Below are 23879 nucleotides of genomic sequence, written 5' to 3' on the forward strand. Positions count from 1 at the left end.
TTTTTCTTGAACAAGTATAAAATTCACCTAAAGAAGAAAATACCTGAAGATTCTGAAAGCAGAACTGTAGCATCCAACAAGATTTTACATTTTTAAAAAACATACTGAAGAGTCAGCAACAGAAAAGACAATGTGAAAACTTTTATACCAATGCCTTCAACTTTAAACACTGTTCTGGCACTCAACCATATATGCAACTGAGTTTACAGTTAATTAAATAAAAGAAAGCTGAAAGACTTCAGTTGAAATTCCTCCTCTCCCTTGGAAATACTGAATGTGGACAGCAGGAAAAGGACTAAAATGGGACACTGTCTGCTGAGATGGACAACGAGACAAGTCACCAGCAAGGGAGATTTCAGCTGGCTTGAAGCAGCCTTTAACCTTTTAAAGCATTACAGTGTTAGCCTGTGCATCCCTTTCTCTTCTTAGATGCACTGGATTTTCTAGAGCTTTCAGGAATTTCATGCAGGATTGGAATTAGTTTCTGAAGCAGGGTGCAACCTCTTCAAGAGGGCAAGGAGCTATTCACACCACCATGCCTTGGATTCTGGTCTTCAGTAATAAGGAAAGTACATGGATAGAGAAACTAGACAGATAGTTATCAACCAATACTTTTTCATTCCCAAAGTACAATTTTCTGTATTAATTTATTAACCACAGTATTCTATCCTGGAAAAAAAACCACCAAAACCATACAACTAAACAGAACAGTATACTGAAGGTTTTAAGATGAAGTCTAAAGACTTTTTAAATGAAGATACCATCTCAAATAAAGAACCATATCAAACTCCTGTGTAGCCACAGTGCAGCTCTGGCAAATATGCTGACAGTGGAATTTGGCCTGGCTAAACCCACAAGGGCAGAACCTGGCTCTGAGCTGCCATTAGCAAGAACAGCTTATTCAACCTAAGTTTTAATAAAGGTAGGTAGAAGTAATTTGGTGTCAGGTCAGATCTGGAAGTTTGATCACGATATTTCTGTATTCACTCCTGTGAACACGCACATTTCTTTTCCTGTGTTTAAGTTACAAACATTATAATGTTTGATTCAAACTGGCATAAACATACACCACTTTTGACTATCAGTAGCATTACAAAGATTCTTTACTAGTCCAACTGTGCCATTCACACACTGCTCTATCTGAAGGTAGTGTTTATTTTTGTTGTGTAGAAAAAGTAATTCCCCATCTCCAGAACAAACAGTTTATAATTTCCAGTAATGCAATGAAACTTACTCTGATGAAAGTATTTTACTGTGTATAATATTCGGTTCGGAACTACAAGTTTGTGTTATTTGTTTAACTCCCTCTCTTTTGCAAAAGAAAAAGTGTATGTTTTTGTGGGTGAATGTGTACTGGAAGACAGAAGGTAAGGGAAACAAAAGTAATGTATCTGCTTAATGTTGTGAAAAAATGTATTTGTATTAAACAAATTACTCAAAGTACTACAGTATTCTATATTTGTCACCTTGTTACCTAGAGCATCACATGCTGAACCTGGATTGGCAAGACCACACTCTTGCAAGAAAGGTGAACAATATAACTTAATTGCTTGCTTAATAGTGATGAACCTGCTAAGGTGCAAGGGGCTACTTCTGGGTACCCCGCCTTGGCAGAATGCTCAGGAAAATACCTCATAGTACAAAAGCACTTGAAAAGACTTATAGTTGCTTAACTTGCAGATTTCAACCCTGTAAAGAAGCCTAGAAAGCAACTTATTTTGCATCCACAGAATAATGGACAACTAGTACTGGGTTTCAGCTCCAGGGAGGTAAGAGGACAAAAGCTGCCTAAGGAAAGCAGTGCCTTGGTACAAACTGTTACCATGATTTTGGAATGTCCAACACATGAAAGCTTTAAATATGGACTGGAAAGGTAAATACTTTAAATCTAATCCCAGATTGTCAGCATGGATCCTGTTCCTTTTTGTATTATTTTATACATTGATTTGGTGACGTTTTCTCCTTTTTGAAAATCCTAAAGGCAATTTTTTTTAATGAAAAGGAATATTGCATGTTTGCATTATAAAAAAAGCCTATGCATTTTGTGAAGTGTAAAACCAAAGAAAATATCTTACGTTGATTAAAACAGAATGTTCCAACCAAGCTCCAAATTTAGTTTTCTACAGATCCACCTACTTTGTCATATCTTTCTCGTAGATGATCAGCTGGGGAGAGAGTGAGCTAAGTTTCAAAATACTACAATTCTAGCTGGAATCATATGGCTGATGATTGGTAAGCATATATGTTCAAAACACAGAACTAATGTCCTAACAAATTTCATTCTAGCCACTTGTTCATTTTCTTAAAGCTGCTCTAACAAGCTCACTATGTAAATACAAATGGATTCACAAATCCTTGCAAGATACAGAAGAAACACCATAAACAAAGAAGTTACAGTAATAAAGATATATTAATTTCCATTTATTAGCATATGGAAAAGTAGAGCCAATTTTGGTTTCATAATTAAGAGAGTAGAGCTATGGGTCCCTTAGCCTTTTTGCTTTGCACACAAGAGTTTGAATCTCTTGATGAAAGGCACCGTTAGAACACAAAGCATGTTTCTGTTTAGTTTGATGTCTGTATACACACATCCCAGCCAATAAAATATTAAGGCTCTTCTGCCTGAGCTTTCCTAAAAGTCAAAGAAATTGTCAAAGAACTTGCCAAAAACACTGGTGTACACACTTCCACTACCTATGACACACAGCTCAGAAAATAACCTTGACTGATAAGAGAATGATTCCAGTCTGCTGGAGAATGTGGACCCTGGGACAAACTTTCACTTTTGCTACTTACAAATACCTTTAACTGATATTAACTGAATTACAGGACTTTTTTTTTTTAACACACAGAATATATATGAAAATAAAGTAATCAGCACTATTTCAAATAAAGAAGCTACGTCACAGTAATTTTTAAATGTGTTAAGTAAATCACTATAATTTGAGAAGATAATTCTGTAATGAAACATGGACCATTACATCTGTGTATGCACATGCCTGGAAACATGGTGAACAACAAGATGAACAAATTTTAAAAATGGCTCACAAACAGCACAGAAGTGACAAGCAAAGTAGCAGGATTAAGATGGGGTCATAACCCAGATAAGGACAAACCCAAATGTTAATGGCTCACAGAAGAAAGACTGCTACTTACAGAAGCCCAGAAGATACAGTCAAAAAAACAAATCAGTCTACAAGTTCAGGCAAAGGCTTTAATGAATCTTCAAGTGCCACTTATCTCTAGGTTTGCTACCAAATTTTGAGAGCTGAGGAAAAAGAATATTTCATTAAAAAGTGTGGATGAGATTTTTTGAGCACTTTGTAACTTAGCAATGGGCATCATCCCTTATCAGTTTTCAAATCAGGATGGTACTGTCTTGGTTAATTGTGTTAACTTGAATAAGAGCTGACATTAGTAGGATGCTTCAATTTTTATTTAGCAATATTGTTATTGCTAAATTTATTGTTTAGCAAGTCTGTTTTTAAAGTAATGCTGTCATTTTAGTCTAAAAATTTGATTAGTTTTATTTTTCCTTTTGAACAGGTAACTAGTTACATATTAAACTCTCAATTTTAATAAAAGTGGACAGTCAAGGCTTAGAGAACTTGATTACAGCACCATTATGGTAAGTGTCTCACCATCAGCTTATTTTCAGTTTCATTAGAGGAACTCTGCACAGGACCTTGGCAGGTGATTTTAAGACAGCAGCTTAAACTGCAGAGCATAAATCACAACACCTCATTAGCAAAGTCTCTGACCTTCATGAAACTTACTTCTGTTGGGGAAGTCTGGAAATCAACTATAATGAATTTTTGCTCTTGAAAGAGCTAGAAGATAGAAAGATAATTTATGCATTGGATCATCCTGAGACTGACCAAACAAGCCAATTTAATATAAATCTGCACTGCAAGCATTTTATTGCCCTTTATTAGAAAACTAACCTGGAAGGTTCCTTAAGCAGAGAACTTTTTCTGCTGAGAAAAAGAAAGGGTTTTTTGTACTAACCTTTCATATCTGCCAGTTATAAAAAAAGTTAAATTCCAATATACACAGTTTTGGTCCCAGACTTTGTCCTCACATGTGGCAGTGTCATCACAGAGATAAGTAAATGTTATTGCATTGAAAGACAAACTAACAAACGGAATTGTTATACTCTATAAGTTTATCCCCTTACAAATGGCTTGTTTCCAATACTAAGGAATTGTAAATTAGTTTACGTTTACTGTATACAAGCAGCTTTGAGAACATCACTATCTTCTGTTTGGTTTTGTCTTTTTTTTTTAATGACATTTGCTTTGTTTACATGAAAGAAAAAGAAATCATAATTTCTACTGGACTTAAAGTCAGCTGGTTCTTCCAGCTGCCACCATCAATAGGGTATGTTTCACAAGTAACAAGTCAGCTGCTACTGAAAGTCTGAATGTAATTCAGCCACTTCCTCAGAGAAGCCTTAGCTCTCCAATGCTGGATGAAGTAAAAGCATAAAGTAGTAAGAACATTGCAACAAACTGGAAAGTACACTAAAAAACCCCAAAGTTCTTATATGAAAGTGACTTTATGTGTAAAAATATTATTTTTTGTTTGAAATGTATCTTTGAGCCATCATAATTAATGAAATAATAATCTTAACTATTACAGCTTTTAGTTGAAAACTAAAAAACACAGGAACATTGCAAAACAGTACTTGACAAATTAGAATGGAAGAAATCTTCCCTAAAGTTAATCCTTTATCAGAAAAATGCCCTGTAAATTACAGCAAATATGAACAGAGCATTTAGCATTAAAATCTGAAATCCTTGGCTACAAAAGAACAAATTCAAGGTATTCTCCACAGCAAGTTTGTAAGAACAGAGAACATCACTCTTACCAGCATCTACTTTCTGTATTTTAAAGAAACAGAATAACAATTCAGAACTCCCAAGAGCATTAGTCTTTTTTTCACCTGTAGGAAAGAAACTCATTAACATACAACACTCTAATAGCTGGTTATAAAGCATGATTGGATTATGAAATAAATTAACTGAAAAGATTCCAGAAGCTTGTCTCAGTACATGTGAGGCAAAAAACTCTCTCTACATCCCCCCGCCCACTGCAGGCCTGTCAGGACAAAAAACTCTCCGCAGAGAAATTATAAATAAATAAATACGTGGCTTTGGGGGTTTTTGTTGTTTTTCCCACTGCCACATAAATTATTTAGCTGATAAATTCATCTGATAAACTGGTCTTGCACATCATCAGTTTAAGCTAGATTATTTTAAATTCAAATATGAATACCTGACAGCTACACATGATTTTTTCTGATAATTCAATGTAAAAAGTTCACATGCGGACACTGTTCTTTTTTTATTACTTGTGCAGTAGTTTAACAAGACAGTTTTGAAAAGCCAGCTAAACAAGCAATGACTATATGGACTTCAAGGAAGAAAATTCAAAAAGTCAGTAAGATAATAAGATCTGATCTATAATCATGTTGTAGTCTGATTAAAAAATGTTTAAAAAAAACTTAATTTCACACATAACCAGATTTTTATAATCTTATTACTGAATTGTTTCAAGGAATATAGAACATCTCATTCTTCATAACTGCATGACAATCTTTTTGAAGCACTCAACAGGATGCCAGCCTAATATACTGTAATTACTATGACACCTTCCAGTTATCGAGTTATCTGCTTATTTTCCTTCCATATTTTACACAGTGTCATAGGAAAGTGACTCAATGTTTCTAGTTGCAATTTCAAACCACAGACTTTGTATACAAGCAAAAATTCAAAATGAATTTCCAAAAGGTAAAATCTAAGTACTGAAACAACCACATACAAAAGTTTAGTTCAGTCGAATTACTCTGGCTCAGCTTCTACCACAGGTTACCATCTCAAATTTTATAAAACAAAACAACATAAATTCCACCACACTCAATTTAACAAAGCTCAATTTAACAAAGATTTAAAAATACCAAAGGCCTGCCATGAACTTCAGCGCACCGATCTCTCAAACACAAAGCAGTGATGTGATGGCCTGGAGATGTGGCTGGTGTCAGAGGCCAAGACCTCTAGCCAGGTTTAAGACTTGCAGTCCACGAGAAGATGAATTACATTACCCACCCATGCTCCAAGTCTATTAAAAGTTATTCAGGTTTCTTCTTTAGAATCATTTAAGGAGGACAGCTGTTAGTTCTATATAACCTAAACAGATTGGTTTCCTATAACATGAAAGGATAGCACAAGCCTATTTGTAAAGAGGGGAGAACCTAATATACACATTAACAGATTCAACACTCATCATTAACTCTTGCTGCACAGCTATGAAAATACACACCCGGGTGTCTGTAAAAGAATTCTATGAAACCCATATAACTATTTAATATGACAAAAACTTGATTATTTAGCACACAGAAGTGTACTAAGGATCATGTACTAGAAAGATCATACTCCAGGAATATTTCCACATAATTAACAGGCATTTGAGCTGTGCCCACTACCATGTGTGCAAACAGTTCAGCTGAACTGTGACTTCTGTGCCCAGACAACCTAATATGCACTGAAATGTCCTACTTAATGCCTGCTGTGAAATTATCCCTAGTTCTGCCCTTGCCCTTTTTCCTTCTTTTATTCATTTCACAGCTTTTAAAGTGATAATCTGCTAAGAACTTTCCTGAAAGACACATTTAAAAGCATCTAAAGAGTTGCTTCATAAAGCAAACCTACTATTGAAAAGTCCTGAGCAGCTTCAATTTAATTCTCAACAAAAGGGTTAGAGAAAAAATATGGACTAGGATATATTTAAAAACAGACTGCAGGGACTTTGGCTTTGGACTTTTATCTGAATTCTGAAATACAGATTGCTGAAGACAGTTAAGTCTTTAAAATTCTCTTGACAAAACATAAAATACTCAGTATCTTATTGAAGTATTTCCAGAGCTCTATGATCCTGACAGAGATTCTCAAAGAAAAAGTACGAAGAGAAGAGTTCCCCATGTTTAACAAATTATTGCAATTACCACAAAAAGGTAAGGATTTCTGACCACAAAGTATTTCAGTCTGAATTTAGACAGAAAAGGTACTTAGCTAATCAGGGGATTTCAAGACATAAACTTACATGATTAAGGTTTAAAGTATTTATGTATAGTAAAAAAAAATTATCCAGTAATATACAGCATTACCCACTAACATTGTTTACTCTTCACTGTAGGTAAACAGATAATAAAAAAGCAGCTAACAAAGCCTTTAGAAATATAGTTAAATTTTATTTTTGTTTCCAGTGAAAATTAAAATAAATTTCTTACAATTCCCTTCACTATTTCAGCTCTTGAATCAGCTGGTGCTCATCAGGGCCCACCTCTTCTTCTTCATTCAAGTCTTCTTTTGCTTCTGCATCTGTCACCTCAGGGTGACTGCAAGCAGCATCCCTAGCAGAGAGTTTTTTCATTTTGATGTTTGGCAGTTTCCTCAGATCACCATCCCATTCTCTTAAAGAGAAAAAATAGGTAATGAAAACCAGTTACCAACAGAAAGGAAGGAATGGCAGAGTTAATTCACATTTCCTCAGAAGATGCTAACTCAAGTGAGACTACTTTTCTAAGTTATCCTCCCACTGAGGTATGAATCCTCTGTCCAGCTGTGGTATTCTGTGGTATGAATATGCAACAAAGATTCCACCTGATTTTGTACACTATGTAATTTCTCAGTGAAGAAATAAGTACTTTCAGATGTGATATTCTGAAACAAAAATATATTATTCACTTTATTCCCACTGACTTATTCTACCCTCAGTTACTTTTGGCCACCTGCTTTTAGGTTTGTCTCATTCAGCTTGCAGTCTGGTAATCAACAGAAAAACAGGACAGAAGAGTTTCTTCATCTGGACGCTTGATGTGTATATACGACATCAAATGTACGTAAGTTCCTGGTGATTTATGATAAATGTTACCTTGTATGACTGACTTCAAGAGAACACAAAGGGTTAGTAAACATTAATGCACATGGTGAGTGTATTATTTCAAAAGGCTGCATGAAGGAGAACGGGTTGTTTTAAATATAAGTCAAACCCAGTACTCACTTAATAGCATGCTTTCTTGATTATACTAAGTGCACTTCATGGATAATTTTTCTCAAGGCCAAAGACAGTATTTGCCAATTATAAGATATGTTTTTCCTTTACCAAGGCAATACAACAACTATCTGATGTCCCTGTTTAAGAAGTCAATTGCATATTTATAAATACAGCAGTCTCTCTTCTTTGGACTTACAAGGTGTTACAATAAAGCCAGAAAGTATGACTTTTGGCTACATACCATCCCTACGAGTCAGTGATATAGCATTCCTTGCAACATAAGCATTCCTAAGTTGTTGGGTTTTTTCCTTCCTTCAAAGTATTTCACTTGATAGAGCTATCAGCAAAAATGCTCACTCAATCTACTACCAGGACATACCAACATGCTGGCCCAGATGAGCCAGCAGCAAATTTCACAGCTCCCAGATCTTTTAACTGGATGCAAGTTGTAAATTCATTTAAGATTTTCAACTAGTATATACACACATACCAACACTACTGTGAACAGCTGAAGTCAGAATTTTAGATAAAATATTATCTAAGAATATTTATAATAATAAAATATTATCTAAGAATATTATCTAAGAAAAAAATTTAAGTTACAGAAATGGCATTCTAACTGTTGAATCTAAATCTTCCAATGTTCTAATTAATAACTGGCACAGGTGGTCAGCTTGTAACAACTAAGAAATGCCAAAATAGCAGTGCCATACCTACTCTACTCTTTCAAATGACAAATTCCTTCACAGTTTTGCATAAGTTCCTTTTTTTATGAAAAAGACATAAAACAGGTGAACTTCAGAAATGGTATTTTGCATAAACAGATTATTAGTGATAATAAAAAACCTACCTGAAAAATTTAAGATGCTTTCGGTTCATAATGTCTGGGATTTCTAATAGGAAAGAAATTAAATTCTGTTAGATGTGTTACATTATTCAAGTGAGTCTCATTTCAAAGAAAGAAATGTGAGCTAAATGGCCTCTAACCCAAAAGGCTACATACCTCCTTTCCATTGCAACCAAACTGTTCTAAAAGAAACGTGCCATACATATATACAAATAAATAAAAATAATAATACAAAGAACTAAAACAATAATACATATCTGTATTACTTTTGCTAGTAAAAAGGAAGGCAAATGTTTTGTATTGAGACCTGTGGAACAGACCATTTTGCTTTTTTTCCTTCCGGAGTAGGCAAAATCTTCCTACTAGAGTGTAATTTATAGATTTAGGCAGATTTTTACATAGGACGCCAAAGCTCTTTTGCCTCCTTTCTGTGTCATTCTTTTCTTGGTCAGTCTTGCAATTTTACAAGCAGCCTGTGTTTAACATTACCACTAATTTATGGAGATTTATACCTTAGGAGCCTTCCCTCATAAAACACCTCATTACTGTCTATGAACTGTACGATTTCACAGCCAGCAGGCTTCTCAACAAGATAGATGTTTTCTACTGCTCTAACATTAAATCCACTTTATTTTAGCTCTTAAAATTGTGGCATTTCAGCAACTTCTATATTATCCTTGAACAAATAGTTCTCCTTTTGTTCATCTATCAATTTCCTCACGTTTTACAGTAACAAATAAAATCATGCTATCAATGCAGGATTATGGATGATTTTGCTACTATAAAACATAGAATGATGATACCTGTGCCATTTATCTTTGTGGCCAGACAGTCCTTACTATTCAGAAAACTATTCCTTCCTTTCACACTTGGTTATGAAGTTACCAACTGAAGGACAATAATATATGTGAAATGTTTTGATAACAATTACAGTGATTTCTGCAGACTGCTCCTCAGTAAACTGATGAGGTGATACTGCTCACAGCTGACCAAGGCAAGGCAAAGAAACATTTACCTAATGCTTTTTTGGTCTGCTGATTAACCTTGGTTCCATGCCACGTTAGGTCCATCCTTCCCAATAAAGCCTTGAAACAAAGCCATGGTTGCTCTTGCTTTCTTTGCAGTCCCATGAACTGCACTCATGGCAGCACAGTGCCAAACGCTGGAACATCCCAGCTCCCACAAGGGAAAGAAGTTCTTCCCTTCTCCCAGGGATTTAACAAGGAGCAATCAGTGCTACACCATTTGCCCCTAGCAATGCATGTAGTGATGTAAACAGTGAGTTTGGCAGAAGTGGCACCATGCTGAGATTTGTATTTTTTCCTTTGATAAAAGCACTGATTGAACATACAGTTCAGTGTTCTTGTCAGACAAACCAGGACTACATGACAAGACTTTCAAATTAAGCCCTTTCATTTGTCTTCCTTTTTTGGAAAATATATGGGTTTAAGTTATGCAGACCTTTTCCAAAGAGAATATTCTAACAGTTTTATCTAGCCTCTCATTCAGGGCTCACCAACATCATGAGAAAGCAGGCATTCTGAGAGAAAATTCTGTGTCAAATCAAGATTTGGCACTGAATTCATCTTTACTGCTATGGTAGTGGCAAAATTTTTTAGCTACAGTTACATGTGTGTTTACAATATGTTACACAATAAAAACTGCTGAGTTGCAAGATTAAGAATAGAGCTGTGTGTAGAAATGAAGTAATTATATACCACACAGTAACTGATTTTCTAAATTATGCTGGGTTAGTAACACTTGTCTAACTCAGCTGCATCTCCTTAGCATGCACCAATGTAATGGTTTTTGGTGCTGCTTGTGAACTCCTTCATTTGCTTTAAAATGTTAAGTCATAGGAGCATGTTTTTCTGAACTAAAGGCAGAAAAAAATGTAAGAGAGAAATATAGAACAAGAGTTAGTGGGAAAGAAATGAAGACATTTTGGGGAGTAGTTTATTGTCTGGCATTTCTAAGACAAAGTATTCAACAATTTATGCATTTAGCAAAACAGCAGTGAAAGATGTTAAGCAAACATTTTTTTAATGTTTCTGACCCTTTCAGATTGTTCATCCTCAAAAGAAAAGTAAAACTAACAGCCTGTTGACAAGAAGGAAACAGTAGATGCTCTTTAGGCAAAAGATTATTCACTTACACAATAATGATCACTACAGCTAACAAATAGTAGAGAAGTTAAATTAGCAGATAACTGGAAATGATACAGCCTTCATCTGAATTAAATTATATCCTTGTAATGTGAAGCCTGCAGAACTAATTAATAAAACTAGTGTATTTAGTTTTAAAAGCCACTTTCCCCCAAGATTAGCATTACACATCTGAGAGAACATGCAAGGTAATTAGAAGCGAATTATCAAAAATGGATGGTGTTCGAATGAAATCATTACGATGCTTTTCCACTGAAAGCATACTAACTCTGGGTTACAAATAAATAAATAAGTATCTAGCATTGCCTTTCATTAGCTTTGCTATAAACATCTAAGACCAGATTAAACAGAAAACCCAAATACACAAAAATGAGAACAAGAGGAAGAAAACTGCAGTAAAACTCCTGTAGGTGTATTTAAGGAGTAAGTGACAAGGAGCTGCCATACCTCAACAACATCATTTTAATGTTCCCTGTATAGCTACTGTTTGTTTAAAAAAAGACTACAATTTACTATATTTTGGGATGTCTACCACTTTTGTAAAGAAATTCTTACATTTTGTAAAGGGTTAGTTTTTAATTTACATAGATCCTTGAGAGGACAAGAGGAAATGCCCTCAAGCTACACCCAGGGAAGGTTCATGTTGGATGTCAGGACAGATGTTTTTTCACTGAAAGGGTGGGTAAGTATTGGAATGAGCTGCCCAAGGAAGTGGTGGAGGAATCAGCAGCCGGGGAAATGTTCAAGAAATGACTGAATGTGGCACTTAGTGCTATGGTCTAGTTGACATGGTAGTGTTTGGTCAAAGGTTGGATTTAATGATCTTGGAAGTCTTTTCCAACTTAATTGATTCTATGATATAAATAAACTGTATCAAAGTTTAGTAGACTTCCCTAAATGACAAGAATACATACTATGCAGTCTCTTCACAGCAAATGCACATACATACAAGAAATAACTGAGTTCAAGAACAGGGGGGGAAAAAACCCAACAAGTCTAAGTCAGTAATAAACGCTCCGCTCACTAAAGCTTCTAGGATTAATAATGAGCTAGAGGCATAAAAGCACTGTTTCCAGCTGATTTCCATTTATGCCCAATCTCTAATTACAGTATTTAGTTGCTATAGTACTTAGCAGCAACTATTTTCTCTGAATGAACACTGTCCTAGACAGAGAGCAAAACCTGCAGCAGCTGTGATAACAAATAATGAATGATTTGAAAGTGTATTTAATATGTGAAGTTGCACTGTGCTCTCTGAATGCTTTACTTACTAATTCTATAATAACCTCAAATTTTGCCTACAATATTTCCAGCTTCTTCATGATTTTTATGTTGTGCTTGTGTATTTGACATCTTTTTCTCTAGCCTTACTGTGTTTTTCTGTCAGCTTTTCACAAAGCAGTAAGGACAAAAAGAACTAAAATTCAAAAGCAAAAACCAAAAAGAATACATTCTACAATTAGGCTGTTTGATGACAATCACAGAATCGAGTTTCCTATGACTTCCCCCCCCCCCCGCCTTCTAAGACATCAAAGATGATGCATGAAGTCATACAGATATTCTTAAATTCCTCTGCCAGCTGCCCTGGCAAAATTTTAAAGTCATTAATTTTCTTGGTTTGTACAAAACATATCAGGGTGTGCTGACTTTGGCCAGGGTAGAGTTAATTTTCTTCACAGTAGTTAGTACAGGGCTGCAATTTGGATTAGCTGGAAATGGTATTGATGAAAATGGGATGTTTTCATTATTCCTGAGCTAGGCTTGCACAGATAAGACTCTTTCTGCTCCTCACCCAGCCTACCAGTGAGGAGGCTGAGGATGCAGAAGGAGCTGGGAGGGAACACAGCTGGAACAGCTGACCAGGAAATATGACACACAACCCAAACCGTGCTGTGCTTTGAATCCTAACTACAGAATAACGTAGATTTTTCATCTGTTCCACAACACATTTTACTATTAGAAAGATCAATTATGTCTGGATAATACTTTAGCATTAAAGCCAAGTTTACCACTCAGTTTCAACCTGTACATTATTGGCTGAAGCAAAATACAAATACTTCACTGCTTATCTTGACTATCTCCAAACAACTCTTTGCTTTTTGCATTTTCATTATCTCTTTGTCTTTCTTTCTTATTTCACCAAACTATTGCTGCTTCCCTTCAGCCTAGTTCCAGCCATCAAATGAAGGTCCAACCAGCTGCTGTACAGAATTGAAGGCTGGTGCATTAAAAGTTCACTTTAATTTGAAAAATAGGTTATATATGCCTGCACTGAAAAGACAGTACTAGCAAAGATGCACAAAGAAAGGCAAAAGTAGAATATATGAGTCAGATCTTCACCATCTTTTTTTCTCCTTTTCTTCACCGTGGCCCTCCTCCCAAATAACTCTGCAAGGCACAAGCACCTAGCACTTAGGTAATTTCTTTAAAGACAAAAAATAAGGACAAGGCCTATAAAGTTTGCTTAGATTCTGGCCTTGTGAGCAGGTGTGAAGACTTTCTAATACTTTTACATACCTATTCCATAGCCCTCATAGAGTTGTCTTTCACGTTCTATTGTCTGCTTGATGACAGTTTCCCGTGAACCATGCTGTCTTCCTTGTCTGCCTTTAATACTGTTTTGTAATTCAATCTGCTCCAATTCAGCATTGAATCGACACATATAACTGAAAGAAATAAAATGCATAAAAGCTAGATGCAGTCATACAAAAAAACTGCAAAACAGAATTACTCTGATAAATGATTTTACTAATTGTATTTATTTTCTAATTTATTTTATTTATTGGAGACTCAAGGAGTAAGTATTATGAAATCTGCATGTTCAGGTGTCACAGAATAGCCCAACAAGCAAATGCATGTGATTACTACTGTCCAAATCATTTAAAATCCTCCACACACTACAAAACAAGGGATATACTTCAATAATTTAAAAAAAAAGAAACTACAAAAAGACTTACTTGAATAATTCTAGTATGACTATAGACATCTCTCAATATTTGTCACTGGCAACAAAATCAACTACTTGATATTATAATTAGCAATATATAAAAGTCCTCCTCTGAGTCATCATCACATTATTTTTAAAGACAAGTCAAGATTTTTAATCGTGTTTTAAACAACAGTCTTACTTTTCAATTAGTTCACCAGCTTCCTTCTTCGTGTACTCGATTTTACTGGGATCAAGGTGACTTTGAAACCATTGCAGTTTTTCTCCTACAAGAATAAACTTAATATTAATGGTTACACCACCACTGTAGCATCAACACATATTAAAGTTTCTCAAAGTTTTTAAATCCCCCCGCATTGTTCAAGATTTTGAATGGTATCAGACTCTAAGACTGTGGGTACCAAGTATGAAGGCAGCTGTAATAGAAACATTTCCACATCATTTCAGAATTATTTTATACCTCCCTTACATTAAAAAAAAAAGTTAGGCTTTGTTTTACTGGAAACTAACTAAAATATCAATTACTTAGGAAGGAAATTTAGAAAGGGGGAAAAAAACCAATACAGTGGCTGAGTAAGAGTTCTGATCATCACATCTGTTTTTAAACAGATTAAATTGAAAAGCTGCAGGATCAATCATATGGAAGAGAAAAATATTCCAGGTTGTGTCTCAAAGTTTTGAATTTACTTGCTAACACAATGTGTCTTTTAAGATACATATATCATCTTCTTTTACAAGATATTATAAAAAGTTTGAAAAGCTTGGAGACCAAATACCATAAATATGTGTACAGATGTACAAAACACTCATTTGGTCTATACTGCCCTGCTGTTGTGTACACTGACTAAAGATTAGCCATGCTCAGCCCCAAATTCAGTCCTGTATATATTAAGTGGACATGTCAGGTATTTCAGTATTTCAACCAAGTCTATTTGAAGATTGCAGAATCAGATTATAGAAAACTAAGCTCTAACTGGATGTCTAAAAAGCTGATAAAACTTCAAATCTGTACCAAGAAATTGAATACTGTACTCAGGAATAGAAGTTTCTGCTTACCAATAATACTTAAACGCAAAGCTTTGTCAGTCTTCAACCTAGCAGAGAAAAACCAGATGTGTTAGCCAGGAAAGAGTACCATATAAACAAGGACCTTAATTTTATTCTCAAAAAGTTGGGGTTTTTTTTTAGTCACAATGAAAGTCAAGGTATAATTTCAAATAGAAATATCTGACAAATTCAATTTAGAAATTATAATAAATGTCAAATAGAAATATGTGACAAATTCAGTATAGAACTTATTATAAAATCAAATAGAAATATTTGACAAATTTCAAATAATGTACAACTTTTTCTGTTTCATCCAAAAGATTTACTTTCTGGTAAAATTACTAGCTGAAATTTGTCCAGTTTACCTATTAAGCTAAAAAATTTCTTGGAAGAAAAAAACCCACATTTTTCTCAGAGTGCAACAAAAGGAATTACACCAAAGAGCTGTATTGTCACAATTTTCTTAAGTATTTCTGATATTCTTCTGGTATGTTTAATGAGTTGAGAGATTTCACTGCACTGCATTCTTGCCAATCAAGCATGCAGTGTGAAAAATACCATTCTGTTACCTTAAAGCTTGTAATAATTAAAGTTTGTGCTTAGTGAACAGTAAGTTAGTATGATAAGAAACCAAAATTAACAACTTCATTAAAGAACTCCCCAACTCTTTTTCACAGTACTTTTTAAGTCCACTTGAATCTCTGTCAGGATACTCAAAAGCCTTCTGTACTCTATGAGATGTGGGTATACAGTTCTATTTGGGATTAATTTTCATCCTAATTAGGAGTTCTCAAAAAAGAGAAGCTCTCTAGCAGGAAATCCCAAGCCTCATACTCTTTTGTCCTGAAGGTGTCAGATTCAATCTGCATCAAAGGCTGTTGCAGTGTTCTGTTGTATCCAGAAAGGAAAACAAGAAATTATTGGGATAAGTATGAAATTTGTCACTGGAAAAAATATCCTAGCCATGAATATTCAGTTTATATATTCAAGGACCTCTGACAAAATTGACTTTTGATTATTATTATTATTATTAAATAGGAAAATTTGTAATGGATTAAGTAAATCATAAAAGTCACAACTAACAAATAATAATGCTAAAATTCATCACAGTACTCATTTATTAAATTCCTTTTACTCTGTAAAATTTAATGAGCATTTTAGAGCTAACTGAAGTAACTCAGAGGACAGAAGTCTGTCACCTACCACAAAAACTGGGATCAAAAGATAAACCTTTACTTTCCAGAGACAAACACACTTGTGTCACTTGTCCACAAACCTACATTATTAAATAATTATTAGATTTTTCAGTAAGTGTTTTATCCTCTGAAGACTCTCTAAAAGCCATGTACAAGCAAATGCACAGCATGTGTGAACTGCTAAGAATTCCACTAACACATTAAAGAAATTTTTACTTCTATGGATACCCCAGCATGTGTAGAAGAAGGCTTCAATAAAAGCTGGGCAGGCTTTTATCCTCAGAGGGCTTACAGCAGGGGAGCTCTAAGGATGGTAACAGCATCCAAGAAAAGGACACATACTTCCTTCAGTGGAACTCCACACCAGAAATCCATGCTGGGAACTCTGCAAGGCAACACTGCCAGATGAGCCTGTCTGCAGATCTTTGCCATGGAGAAAATGGCAATGGCATCTAGGAAAGCTGCCTAAACAGGATAATTTCATACATCTACATTCTAAAACACTACAAACTGCCATTTGCACCTGTGAAGGGCCACTAAATCATTTATTTATCAAAGCAGCGAAGTACAGAACCACCATTTTCTTCTGGACAAAAAACCTTCAGTCTCCTGGTGCACACAACTAATTTCAGTATGAGAAATAATGAATGATAGGCTCGGATGTTGCCTTATTGTACTTTTTATAAAAACCTCACCTCAGTGACTGCTAGAAGACAATAGCATTAGCAGGGAGGCTAATCAAATCAGGTGAGTCAAAGAAACTTCCTCTCCTCTCCTTCCACACAATGAGTAATAGCTTTTGCTCAGGGAAGGAGAGGTAAGGCCAGGGACACACTCCTGTGGCAGGCTGTTGTTTCTTGATGATTTTCTTCTTCACCCACCTTCCAGAAATCCTCTGCTTAGGCAATGATTATTAGTAAGAATGATTAGTTGTTTTCTTGATATTCACTAGGTACTCTAAAAGTAAATTCTACATGTTCCTTTAGCAGCTCTTTATCTCAGATATTATATTCAACTGTTCTACTCTAAATACTAACAAGGAATAAGTATTTTCCAAATCAGATTATGAACTCAGTATTTTTCCCTGGTAATATCCACAAATACAAATGCCTTCTATGGATCTGAAAATGAAGATAAGCTTTTCAAAAGAAATAATTTTAAAAGCTAACAGCTTTTCAGTTCCTCATGAAGAATTTGCAAGAGTATGTCTCAAAGCATCACTGCCACAAGCAATGCAAGTAGAAGCACAGTGGGTTAAGAGAGATTAGGAGGTTAGACAGGGGAAAACCTCAGAAAAAGCACACACAGAGTTCTACCAGGACACATTTTACGATTGCTTATTACTCCCAAAGGGTCACTTCATGCCCCATCACTGTAGAAACTCCTTAGATGTCATATTTTAGAGCATGTCAGCATTAGACTGGCTTATCTGTAATGAAAATGCACTGACTACTAAGAAATTTATTGTGCATGCACAATAGAAAGGATCTATTTTGACTCAGGAGGGAAAACAACAGAAAAAAAATATGCACAGCTAGATTAGCTTTAGCTACCAAAACCAATAGGTATTTCTGCAGCTGCAGGAAAACATGACTGGTGTTCGTACATCACTACTACAAAAGTTTCATTAATTTCCCACTATGATCAGGTTTCCTAAAGTGTAGAAAAGCCAGTATTCTACTACTGCCAGTGAAGCAGCTATTGCTGTCTCATAAAAACATTCATATAATTATTTAACAGAGCAAACAAGCTGCCTAAAGGAATAAGAATTCACATGTATATTAAGAGAGAATAAACTGGTAGTAATACACTGGAAGTTGTTGCTGCTCATTAGACCTTGAAGAGAATTGAGAGGAGATGGATACAGGCAAGAAAAAGGTGTAATTGAAGTGAACAAGATGATTTAAGATTGTAGGCAATTTTCTAAAAGCAATTGGTCTGTCTCCTCTTATTATGGTTAAGATTGGTTTTGTGTAGTGCAGTCACAGTTTCTGGACAGTAAACTTATAACTGCCGTCATATTTTGTTACGAATGCTTACAGTGAAAAGTGGACAATGGAGCCCACAAAAGACTTTTGCAACTTAATGCAGAATTTCTCCCTCCTTTTTCCCAATGTTGCATTTTAAATATTCAAATTCCCTGCAGATAATGTCTACCCTTTTTTACTATCTCGTTTGGGCAAAAGATACTGCAATATGCATCTCATAACTCAATGCAATTTTCCTTTCTGTATAACTTAAACAGGAACATTGACACTACTTATTTCCTTCCCTCCATCCTATAGGAAAGTTAATAAGCAAATAGAAACCTAAACTGTCTCCAGTCCTAAATTCTGTCTCCAGACAAGCACCAAAGGAAAAAAACAAAACCCAACCAAAACAATCAAAACAAAATAAACAAACCACACAAACCCAAAAACATTGACTGATACTTCTATAAAAGATATTCTCACCCTCCAGTAACATACCATTCAAGAGTTTCCTACACCCTACACCTTTGTGCTAAATAGTAATCAACAGATAAAATGTACGTATGTTCAAAAAGTATTACTGCACAAATTTAGCCAGCCACAATACAGCATCCTCTGGCAAGGAAATCCACAGCTTAATAAAAATTGTACAATGACCTCTATGGACTTCCTACATTCACTGAATACTGTAATTCAGTTTTTCCATTCTGCAGAAGTGCACTAACCTGTACAGAAAAATTATCCCCTTTACTCAGACCTAGTGAGATCACATTGAGAATTCCATTTCTAGTTTTGTGTCCTATTCATACTTCAGACAACTTCTACACAATAATAAGCATGGTCAAAAAAATGCCAGATTTGTAGATGGGACTAAGGAAGAAAATTCTGTAGAGATTACAAGGCAGCTTCTATTTACCACCAAATGATGTACTAACCTTCCACCAGAGAACAGGGCTGTCATTCAATAGAAGCAATTTGGAAAATTGTTTAAAGACATTTAATAGACCTGCAGAAGCAATGCAGAAGAATAAAACTGGTGTGAGCTATTTCTTTTTCCCAAGAGTGTAGGAGTGGAAAGCTTTCGTCCATTCACAGCATCAGAAATTTGCCTTGTCTTTTTCAGAGCTATGCAAAATGAATCCAAGCCCCACCATTATATTACAGAAACTGAAAGCTAAGTAATTACAATAAAAAGTTCAATGTGTATTTAATTCCCAATATTAAAAAAAAAAACTGAGAATTTACCAAGTTGATAGTCTGGATAGAGATTCAAAAGAAACTGGAATCCTTAACAAGTCTTTTAAAAACACTAAGGGGAAAAAAAACATTAACATTATTCATGTCTTTCAAATTAAATTGCTCTTCAAGCCAAGACAATACAGAAAATAGAACATCGAGAATTGGAGGATGTTTTTAGTGCAACTCATTTGTAGAACACCACAACAAAAATGATCTATCTACAAAGTAATAATGTTAGTTAACTGTTCAGGACCCAGAAGCATAAGATGTAGAAATCTTATTTATAAGATATAAAGATACAAAATATAAGATCATTTTGCTATCACAATATGCTGTGGATGGTCAAAACTGACATCCTATTCTTAGTGGAATTGTTTCCCTATGCAAAATATAAGGTTACATCTTTTACAATCAGCCTAGATTGAAATAGCAAGGATAGGGCTTCTTCAAACACATCAGTGACCAAAGGAAAACGAAGGCTAATGTAGGCCTCTAACCAAATTGAGGGAGACCCTGGCAACAGAGGAGAGAAATACCAAATGCCTTCTTTGAAGGGGCCTTCACTGCCAAGAGCAGCCCTCAGGGATCTCTGACCAGGGTTAAGGAATGTCAGAAAGGAAGACTTTCCCTTGGCCAAGAAGGACTGGGCTAGAGAACACCCAGGCAAGGTTGACACCCACAAAGCCATGGGTCCCGAGGGATGCATCTATGAGTGCCAAGGAAGCTGGCAGACACCGTGGCTAAACTTCTCACAATTATCTTTGAAAGGCTGTGGAGATGAGGAGAGGAGCCTGAGGACTGGAAGAAAACAAATGTCACCCTGGTCTTCCAGGATGGCAAGGAGAAGAACCCAGGGAACTACAGGCCAGTCAGCCCCACTTGAATCACTGCAGAGGCAATAAAGCACCTCATTCTGGAGGCCATCTCCGTCCACATGCATAGAGGAGTATGTGGAGTAGTCAGCATGGATTTACTAAAGGTAAGTCATGTTTGACCAACCTGATAGCCTTCTATGATGAAACAACTGCCTGGATGGATGAGGGGAAAGCAGTGGATCTCAATTGTTGATCTCAATTTCAGCAGGGCTTTTGAACTTTTTGCTGTTGCAAGATGAAGAAAAAGCAGCACTCCAAGAAGAAACATCAGCACTGTTGTCCATATCAGCGTAACTCTAACCACACCAGACCGTAAGTATTGCTCCCTCACTAAGTTTTCTTGTGCATGTTTTTCTGTATGGTGAAGTCACAAATGCAAGCACTCAGAATCAAGTAAGATGAAGTCATCTTTTGTGATTAACAGCTGTGAGCAGTTTTTATGACACAAGGTGAGAGAGCTAAAGGACAAAGTGGTCAATTTAGCAGTAGGAAAAGAACCTGCAATAAAAATTTACTATCAATAGTCAGAGAGCACAGAAAAAATATGAAACAGCAGAGAAAACCTTTCTCACATTAAGAAACTGCCTAATCAACACATGCTGCTTGTGAATTCTTGCAGCAGCCCTGCTGGAGGCTACATGACCCCAACTGTGGGAGCAAAGGCCCCCCTTCTAGGGAAAGCAACAGTGCAACTGCTGTGCATAAGGTTGTACATCAATCCCAACAATAAAACTGCACAGTCTCTGGTGCAGGAGTTTCCAATTTAACAGCTTCAGACAAATGAGTATTTGGGCTCAGCTCATATGGTCCATCCAGACACTACAATTTATACAGCATTATATAGTTTAGGTAGTGCTATACTATACTTAGACTGAAAATGCTTTAAGTAACTTCCTAAATAAACATATTTATGTATAACAACAAGCAAGCTGAGACAATATAATTTAAAGGCCAGTCTTCACCAGCTGTCTTTTCCCTCTGTAGGAGGAGCAGCTAAAAGCAGAAAAACAAACTTGCCATGAAACGGCACAAAACCACCAAAGAGGAGTTAACTATACAGTTTTATTCAAAAGTCTGTTTTCTGCAGGATGGTTTCTGGGTTTTCTTTTCTATTAACTCAGCATTTTAGCAGAAGCAGCTGGACCCTAAGCAGGATTCTTACTGAACTTGAAGTAAAGCCAAACTAGGTGATTCACCTTCATGTGAAATCACCAGCATCGTGCTATCCAGATTATCAAAGGCAAGAAATCTAACTTGTAAGGACAACACCCAAAGTAAAGCAGCAGAACTACACACTTGGTATAACTTGATTTAATGCATGTAAACCTGTCACTTCACATGGCCCAGCAGCAGTGTTAAGTTATACAGGCCTTTCTGTTTTCTTGCGGTTATATCAGCATAACAGTCCATGTCCACTGCCACAAAAATAGTGTCATTTGTGCTGTTATTCTTTGATCTGTACAGAGGTTTTGCAGTCAACTTACTTTTCTTTCTTTTCCTGTTTGTGCACTTCCCTTGCAAGCTGTGCAGCTTTTCTGCTGTAGGGATGGATAACTTTTTTCTCTTGCTTCCCTCCTTGAGATTTTCGTAACTTTGGCTGAAAAGACATCAAAGATACCATGCACTATCAAGGCAGAGTAAAACATCAAAGGGAAGACAAAAGCACACACCAGGGAAAAGACTGAAAAGGTCATGCACTGATATCTAAGAAAGCCCTTAACTTTCAGTAACATGTTATCAATTTCACCCACTTCAATAACAGAATTACTTTAAGCCAGTACATGCTGTAACAAAACCACTAGAGCACAGGAAATGCTGTAAGAAATCTTAAGTAGTGACTAGTCAGAGTACCTGCTTTAGAACTCTGCAGCTAGGAAACTAATATTAGCTCTCTGTACCTCTGCAGGAAAATGTCCCCATTCAAGCTCCTATCTGGGTTTTTGACAAGAGTCTCATGTAATTTGTACAATGTAATAAAAGCAATTTTCTTGTTCCTCCCAACAGATCATTGAATGCTTCACACCAGGGAGCAGCCACAGGCTTTCCTTCTCTATCTCTTCATACTGCACAGAGAGGGAATACAGCTCACCAATTTCCAGAGTATGGTAATACTACTCTAAGTTATGCTACTGTCTGGTAAGAAAATGTTTGAACAGAACTGAATGGCTTTATGAAATAATATGCTATTTAACTGCACCCAAAGAAACACCTTAAAGCACGAGGGCTTTCCTGCATCACAATAAATGTCCGTCACTAAACGGAAACTATAGTACATCCAATAACATCAGTGCTTAGGGCTGCGAAAAAAAAAAATGGTGTCAAAGACACAACTACTCTGAACACCTCGGGAAATCTCAGGAGGGGGCACCTCCCACCTGCTCCCAGGCGGACCGGGCCTCCCCCGCCCCGCGGCCGCCCTGCCGGGATCGGCCCAGAAGGACGCGGACCCCCGGGAGGAAATGCAGCAGTTCCTGTGTACAGGGTCGGCTCACCGCCGGGATGGGCCCAGAAGGACGCGGACCCCCGGGAGGAAATGCAGCAGTTCCTATGTGCAGGGTGGGCTCACCGCCGGGATCGGCCCAGAAGGACGCGGACCCCCCGGAGGAAATGCAGCAGTTCCTATGTGCAATGTCGGATCACGGCCGGGATGGGCCCAGAAGGACGCGGACCCCCCGGAGGAAATGCAGCAGTTCCTATGTGCAGGGTCGGATCACCGCCGGGATCGGCCCACAGGGCCAGCCCGCCAGCGGGCTCGCCTCTCCAAGGACGCGGTGGGGCCGCTCTCGGAGGGAATGAAGGGGCCGGGAGCACCGCGTCCCCAGAAGAGCAGGCTGCGGGAGCCGCACCCCTACTCCTATTCCTGTCCCTGTTCCCGACCCCATCCCCATCCCCATCCCCGGCACACGAACCATGGCGAGCGAGCCTCCTTCCGGCGCCGCGGTGCAGCAGCCTCAGCGCTCCGGGCGGGCGCACGGCGGGCGTTCCGCGGCTGCCCCGTTCCGCGGCACCCCCCGCGCCGCCGGCCCCGGGCGGGCCGGGCCGGGCCCGGGGCTCCGAACTCCCGGTGTGACCGTGAAGGAGCGGCCACACAGCACGGCGGAGGGCACGCCGGAGTGAGACCTGATCGAGTGCTGGGTAATATCTTGGCAGCAGCTAAGGTGATTGTTTGGTAGCTGAAATTAATGGGGCTGCTGCTGCTACCCGTGAGGTTGAGATAAAAGAAAAAGTATAAATAGTCCGAGAACCTGGTGATCAATATGATGGAGAAATTCCAGAACTGGAATTCCTTTGCCTATGCAAAGGAGGAGCCTTGCTGAGCTGAAGAAAACGGAACAAAGTCAAGAAAAGGCTGACATCCTGTGTGAGGAAACCAAGCAACAAGCTCTGGAATGTCCAAAATCAAAACTTAAAGTTACCGGGGAGTGTAACTCCCAGACATCACCAAAACAGAAAAAAACCCCATCTCTGGCAGCAACGGTCCTGGGACACCTCCAAGCAGATCAGCACCTACGCCAATGGGCCTGTGGAAAAGTGCTTG

General features: G+C 37.2%; 1 protein-coding gene across 1 annotated transcript; it reads right to left on the reverse strand.

Annotated features, from left to right (window-relative positions):
- Positions 1–5634: 5634 nt before the first annotated feature.
- Positions 5635–23269, reverse strand: TMA16 (translation machinery associated 16 homolog). The gene is made up of 7 exons (XM_084203813.1): positions 23251–23269; positions 21826–21938; positions 15071–15108; positions 14196–14280; positions 13585–13733; positions 8906–8948; positions 5635–7471 (listed from the first exon to the last, which is right to left on the reverse strand). Exons 1-7 carry the CDS (start codon positions 23251–23253, stop codon positions 7300–7302), a joined length of 603 nt encoding a protein of 200 aa, XP_084059939.1. The 5' UTR covers positions 23254–23269; the 3' UTR covers positions 5635–7299.
- Positions 23270–23879: the final 610 nt, after the last annotated feature.

This window comes from Fringilla coelebs (genome assembly GCF_963513975.1).
Source record: "Fringilla coelebs genome assembly, chromosome: 4".
NCBI lineage: Eukaryota > Metazoa > Chordata > Aves > Passeriformes > Fringillidae > Fringilla > Fringilla coelebs.

Bases quoted from the DNA above. Each gene is read 5' to 3' on its own strand.
- TMA16 (XM_084203813.1), bottom strand. The intron at 14,281-15,070 runs GTAAGCAGAAAC...TTATTCTTGTAG, and splicing joins TTTGCGTTTAAGTATTATTG to GAGAAAAACTGCAATGGTTT. The intron at 7,472-8,905 runs GTAGGTTTTTTA...TTTCTCTTTAAG, and splicing joins AAGCATCTTAAATTTTTCAG to AGAATGGGATGGTGATCTGA.